Here is a 6795-nt window from a genome sequence, read left to right on the forward strand (position 1 = left end):
TGGGGAAGCCACGTCAGTGCAGCATCATCGGGGCAAAGTGCCGACCTGACAACTTTTATGAGAGCCAGCAAGGCAGGCCGAGGAATGCAGCCAGGGCACGCGGCACAGCTCACCTGGAAAGGGTGGGTTCTCCCCTCCCACATTCACCAGACCTTTGCCCAGTCCTCCTGTGAGTGGTCAGTGGAATTCAGGGGACCTTTATTTTTTGAACTTTTATTTTACAATATTAGAACATCTGGTTGGCTCCAAATAAAAGGAAAGCTGGGAACAGTGACGAAATTATCTTTCTCAGTTGAGACTTTGATGTTTTAATTGAATACACGCATACAGGGGCCTGGTTCAGCTTGATGCCAATGGGTTCTAGTTATTTGATCCAGTGTAACGAGAAATTAGGGTGTGAGACAGGACCATCAACTCATGCACCAAAGTAACTGGGTCAAAATGGTGTGAAAACCTGCCAGATAGCCATTGGGGAGGCCTTTGGCTGGAGGCCGAGATGGGCAGGTTTTGAAGGAATTAATTTGACGACCTGTCCCTAAAGTTATACTTGTGGCTGAGGAAGAAAGCAGGCTCTGAAGAAGCTTGAGGGGGGTGGGGGCAGGGGACGGGATAGGAGGTGTCCGTGCTCAGGCTCCACTGTCTCTGACAGCATGCTCTGGAAAGAAGAGTTGTGCACCTAGCTGGAGAGACCCTGTGAATGTCTAGGCAAAGTTGTGATTTTCACAAAACAGCCAAGTTTCTGATTATTCTAAGCAGAGGGTCGGGAGGGGCAGGGTGTCACTCTGAAACCATAGAATACCCAAAAGCCTCTTTTTTTTTGGCTGCGCTGTGCAGCTTGTGGGATCTTAGTTCCCCAATCAGGGATCAAACCCAGGCCCACAGCAACGAAAAGGCCGAGTCTTAACCACTGGACCACCAGGGAATTCCCTAAAAGCCTCTTATTTGGGCAGTAAAATACCTCTAGACTCCTTTGGAGAGGAGGGCAAAGTGGGTTGTTATTACAGATTAAGTGCTGAGAAGTATTATTGAATCACTTTTTAAATGAAGGTCCAAGAACCTGAAGCTTGTAAGAAGCCCACTGTTACACGTGGCCTCCAGGAAGTGTCCTGGTATTGAGCTCTTCTGTGCGGCTGAGTCTGGAGGTGCAGGAGCCTGAGCCGGAGGGTCAGCACACAGGGGCTGGAGCCAGGCTGCCACTCCTTGTGTGGCCCAAGGCAGATGCACAGCTCTGTGAAATAAGAGTAATAATAGTATCCATCTCACAGGGCTGTGATGGAATGAAAAAACTGGTATGTCAACTGCTTCAGCACACAGTATTCCAGAAAATACCGGTGTAATTACAAGTGGCAAAGGAGCCTGGCATACTGAATTCCTGCCCCAATAAAAACCAAAAATCCCTAAAAACCCTAGTGCAAGAGAACATCAGAAGAGCCAAGACAAAGGCCTCCCGCAGGCAGGGGATCACCAAGGGCTCACATAATTCACACTGGATAAGCCATGCCCTGCTGAAAACCCTTCAGTGGCTGCTCGTCCCATCAAAACCCCTCTGCCCATTCACAGTTTTCAATCTCGGTTTTTTCTTCCCAGGGGACTTTTGGCAATGTCTGGAGACGTTCAGGGTTGTCACAACTGGGGAGGTGCTGCTGGCGTCTAATGGGTAGAGGCCAGGGACGCTGCTGAACACCCTGCAACGATAGGACGGCCCCCTCACAGCAAAGCATCGCATGGCCCAGAGCGTCAGCGGTGCTCAGGCTGAGAAACTCCGGTCTCCACCACCTCCCTACCGCCCACCGCCCACCGCTTCTGGTCAGGAAAGCGCCACCTCTTCCCATCTCAAGCCAGTGGGTCCTGCCCACTTCTGCTTATGCTGTTTGCTTCCAGCGTAAACCCCATTTCACTCCAAAACTGAGGCAAGACATAGGTTCTTTCAGCAGTTGGTGGTTCAGTCTTACAGGAAAATAGTGGCTGCTCTTGGCGGGGGCGGGGGGGGGGGTGGTCCATCGGTTCACTGTTTTAACCTAGCGTTCTCCTAGCTCATCCTATCATACCTGCCCCCAGCAAGGTCAAGGCCAATCGTAAACCCCTGCCCCCTGCACGCTGAGATGTACTCTCGAAGTCTGTGATTTTCACACCTTTCTAATCTGGGACCCCATCCTGCAAAAGGGGCTCGAGCTTAGTTTGTGCACTGCTGTCCACTTGTCCCCTCTCATCAGTTCACTTCTTCCTTCAGTCTCTTCCTGTAGAATAGACTGACTGCTCTCAGATCCTGGAACAAATCCCTCCCCAAACAGATAACCTGAGAGGGGTCCAGCCTGCACTGCGAAAGGATGGGAACCCTAGGGGCTCCCCGCTGTGAGCACCCTAGCCGAAAGCCAAGGACAGGACTAAAGCCAGCATTCCCATCCAGGACACCATCAAGGAAAGATAAAAGCAGAAACTAGAGAGCACGGTTCTTGCAGGTTCAGTGCCTAACTTCTTAGCACCTGCAGGGCTGTGACTGCCTCATCATGTGTTTGCGGGGCCGTGATGATTCGACGGGCTGGCAGATGGCTGTGGGAGTCGAAGGCAACGGGTATGGATGGGAGGGACTCTGGCACTAGGCTCCTTCCCAGTGACAGTGTGGGTCCCGGACTTACACTGAGAGGTATTAAGCCCTGGCTTAATTCAAAACCTCAAGCGTCTCACCTGGGGTATTATCCAACAGGCACTGAAGTAGAATCTCCCCTTTCTGTAAGACGCTCTCCGTCAGGGACTGGTGTTCATCTATATCTTTCTTAAATTGCTTAAAGCATATCAAAAAAAAAAAAGTTTCATTACTACCATTTCGTAGAAGTTATTAAAAATGATCCCTCGTTCAGTAGCTGGATTCCCCTTTTAACCCACCCAGTCTTCAGAATCCAAGTAAACAGTACGATAGTTTAACTTCACCTTCTCTGAGCCCAAGGCAAACACAGAGTCAATCCTTTTTTCTGTTTACAGTTTGACAAAAGAAAAGCTTTCTTTTCCCTGGCAGAGCCTGGCTCACGAACAGCCTGGAGTCAGGGTTTCCTGCTTGTGCCACACCTCACAGGGTTCTCTTTAAACTCACAGGCCTGTGAGAGTCTCAAAACACGGACCTGGTAAGTAAGAGCCACAAGGGCAACGCCTTTCACATGACCACAGGGAGCTGCTGCCTCGCCCCACGTCCTCCCCTCAAGGTCCTGCTTTCTGTGGACCTCAGGACATGGGAAGGCGTCAGGGAAGCTGACGGTCTCCTAGGCAGCTGATTTCTTTTCCCCTCGCAGCATCAAGCCTTGTAGCCGTTTCTGGTTTTTCCTTTAGCTGCTAAGATGTAAAGTCAAATCCGTGACCACCTTCAGTACAAGGTGCAGAAACTGGCAGTTTAATTTTGAAGTTACAATTTTACTTTTGGATTTACTGTATTCCTGTCTTCAGTTTTCCTTTTCCCTATTACCTATACTTATTATTTTATTCTTTAGCACTCTCTGCAGTTTATATGCTGCCAGGAACCCACCGTGTTATTAAGAGAAAGTATATAAAACAGAGTCACGAGTGAAAATACATGAACACAAGCACGCGTGCTTATATTAGGTCAAGGTAGCTCATACATATGCCTGAGCCAAGCCCCGTTCTGTGTAGGGAGGGACTGACAGTGTGATCCCACTCTGTGACAGTTGTGTGGATGACACAAGTGGGCTAGGCTTCGCTGACCGGCAGGGGTGACTCCCAGCTCAGATCTCAGCTCTACCCACAGGGCAAGACAGTTGCTTACGACCACCCTGGAAGTGGAGGTGCAGGAGGACAGAATGCAGGATAAAACGGAGGGCATGGAGCTGTTCTACGTGACACCTGCTCTGACGGGAGCGGGGCTGGGGCACTCCAGAAAGGCCACCCAGGTAGATCCAACTAGGGCAATTTCCAGGCACTGTCCTCTCCTCACAGTGGTGCTGCCCCTGGGCCTCCCGGGGGTGGGCCCTGCCCAGCTCTGCACATACTCTCCAGGGGTCCCACACAGAGGACCCTTGCACTCGGGCCTTCCTCTCCTTCCTCAAGCGTACTCCGGGAAAGGAACTCTGGCAGCCTCTCTCCATACAGCAGGAAACAGCATTCCCACTAGGGTAGGGCAGCTGGCCCACCCAGGCAAGCCCCCTCCCCTAAACCTTAGTAGGCTCCAAGTTGTAAAACAAAGGCCCTCCCTCCTGCCTGGGTGTGGTGCGAGCTCTGAGTGGGGTGGTACGGCCCTGGCTCAGGCACAAGCAAATCACACGCTCTCCTACTCAAAGAACTGTCCCAGAAAACCCCTTCTAGACTAGCATCAGGTTCAGACCACAAATACCACCTCTGCTCCTTCAGAAGAGGTGAGAAAGGCTTGGCCAACCAGACATGCCAGAAGTCAGTGGGTACTTCAGTCACAGTTAATGTTTATACTTAGGGTAACTGATTATCATCCAATTCAGAACACTTTTGAGAATGAAGGGGGACCTACTGATAATTACGCCAGAACAGCACAAACTGTCACCCAAAATACACCTGTTCTAAAGTCAAGTTAACCGGAACCCACAAAGAGATTTTTAAAATAACAAAATCTAAAAAGAGGCAAACTCCACCCCCAAAAAATACCTTGAGAAGCAAACTGGATCCTATTTTTGTTTAAATACCATCAAAATGCCTCGTGTATATTCTGGAGTCAGTACAATTGCAGCTCAGATCCTTAAATCCAGTCAGTGTTGTCCAAAAGAGCTTTCTGTGATGCTGGAAAGGTTCTGAATGCTCTGTTCAATCAACGTGGTAGCCACCAGACAGATGTGATGACTGAACACTGGGAACGTGGCCAGATAACTGAAAAATCTGATCTTTAATTTTACTTAATTTCAATAGCCACGTGTGACTCATGACTTCCGAAGAGTGCAGATCTATGCCTATCAATCCCTGAGATATTTGGGAAATCACATCACAAATAACCCTGAAGTATTTTTGATTGAGGATAAATAAAATGCACTTTCTTCAAATTCTATTTGGTCTGGGAAGTAACTCATACATGTTAACAGTTTTTCAGCTCTAAGAATTTGAAAAGAACCTCTGATTAGATTTCAGGTAAAAGTCAATGGACCACAACACACACAGTGTCAGTTCTCTGAACTTCTACTTTCTAATCAAGTAATTTAGCCACCACTCTCGTGAGTGAACAGTCAGATGCCAGGACCACACATTACCCGGTAAAGCTGCAGAGAAGACTTGAGGCCTGTAAGGCTGGACCTGGATGCAGTCAGGTGGTCAGCAGCGTCTGCTACATCATACAGCCAGCGGATCAGTTCTTCCAGCTGACAGCAAAATGTCTGTGTAGACAAATTAACATGTGGTGTTACCCATGGAACCGCTGTTTACATTTTCAAAGGCTAAAGATACCTGGGGGAATCCCAGGATACAGACTGTGCACCTTTCGAGAGCATTCCCCACTGAGGCGCTGTCTCCTCTCTCCTCCATGCCTGTCCCCACCCCGTGACTCCAGACCTCCGCCAGGGCAGTAAGAAGAGCGCACCCGGTTCTGTTGCCCCCTCAGTCTGAGAAAATCCAGCCCCGCAGGTAGGGACAGAGGAGCTCAGGTGAGGGCAGGGACGGGGACAGCCCAGAAGGGGCCTGCCTGGCACAGAGACCAGTTCCTGGGTCAGCACTACCGCCAACTCTAGAGCTGCTCCTGGGGAAGACGTGGATGTAAAATACGTGACCGTGATTGTGACTGACCTGATCCTATGCCTGAAAACGACTGAATTAAAACTGCTTGTCCCTGTTCTGCTCCCACCCGCCCAGGGAGCTGGGGACCTAGACTCCTGCCACTCACTCATCAGGGGTGGCCGTGACCCAAGCATTTCACCCCACGGTCTCTCTCAGTCTCTCATCACAAAGAAGGGCACACGCTAACACCTGTCCTACCTGCTCCACCGTACAAATGAAGTCATCCACGGGACATCAGGGGGCAGGTTAAAGCCCTCCTTGAGAGCTAGAAAATTTCTGTGATGTCGCTCCTGGGGACACAGCCCTCGGGCTGGCTGCCCTGCTGCCGTGTGGACACAGCACCTGGGTGCTCAGCCGGAAGGCAGGCCGTGAGCTCTCCAAGTGTGTGTACAGCCACACTCCAAACATCCTTGCGTCAGGGACTACGCAAAGCCCTCGGCATGAATTACTTAATTTAATCCACACGACAGTCCCACAGAGGCAAAGCTCCCCATTCTACAAACGAGCAAAACTAAAGAGACTGAGCCAAAGTTCACATCTGCCTGACACTGACAACCCGATTCCTCGGAGTATTAGCTCCATCTCCTGGTGGTCTTAGGTGGTCCACAAGAGAAGGTTCAGTGACCGAGAAGCCCAGGAAACGGCGCATCTGATACCTCCAACCCTGCAGTTACACCGCTTTATCAAACTGAAGCTCTGAGAAGTCCTTCGGCCAAGCAGCACTTTCACTGAGCCCATATTTCCTGAAGGCATCTGAGCACCGGTCCTTCCTGTGCAGAGTACCTGTTAATCCTCAAGGTCAAGTGCCTCGGGGAACAGCCTGGGTAGTGGTTAGCAGCTCAGGCTCCAGGCCTTGCTAACTGTGAACGGGTAGGTTACCTCATCTCTGACTGCCTTTTTCTCCAACTGTGACATGAGAACGCCAGTAGAAAAGTCATGAGGGTTAGACAGGAGAAGGTGCAATACCGTGCCTGGTGCATAAGTACTCAGTGTCACTAGGTTTTATTATGAGGCTAGTGGACTGGGGGAAGAAGAAAGACTCCTCTGAAATGCTGAGTTTAC

At 50.2% G+C, this 6795-nt stretch overlaps 2 protein-coding genes across 4 annotated transcripts in view; one reads left to right on the forward strand and one right to left on the reverse strand.

Moving 5' to 3' along the window:
* RAB1A (RAB1A, member RAS oncogene family) overlaps positions 1-4453 on the forward strand; it is a 37052-nt gene extending 32599 nt beyond the window's left edge. Inside the window, exon 6 of the mRNA XM_089923096.1 lies at positions 1588-4453. Coding sequence (XP_089779222.1) covers positions 1588-1680 — 93 coding nt within the window. The 3' untranslated portion in view covers positions 1681-4453. The remainder of the gene's footprint in view (positions 1-1587) is intronic.
* Positions 1-6795, reverse strand: part of CEP68 (centrosomal protein 68) — a 38921-nt gene that overhangs the window by 19807 nt on the left and 12319 nt on the right. For all 3 annotated transcript variants that reach the window (XM_089923094.1, XM_089923091.1, XM_089923093.1), the window contains exons 3-4: positions 5214-5336; positions 2686-2782 (exon numbers count right to left, since the gene is read on the reverse strand). In XM_089923094.1, the coding sequence (XP_089779220.1) occupies positions 2686-2782; positions 5214-5336 (220 nt within the window). The remainder of the gene's footprint in view (positions 1-2685; positions 2783-5213; positions 5337-6795) is intronic.

This window comes from Delphinapterus leucas, chromosome 13, assembly GCF_059928025.1.
Source record: "Delphinapterus leucas isolate spDelLeu-1000000601 "Yukka" chromosome 13, BTC_Dleu_Yukka2, whole genome shotgun sequence".
NCBI classification, from domain to species: domain Eukaryota; kingdom Metazoa; phylum Chordata; class Mammalia; order Artiodactyla; family Monodontidae; genus Delphinapterus; species Delphinapterus leucas.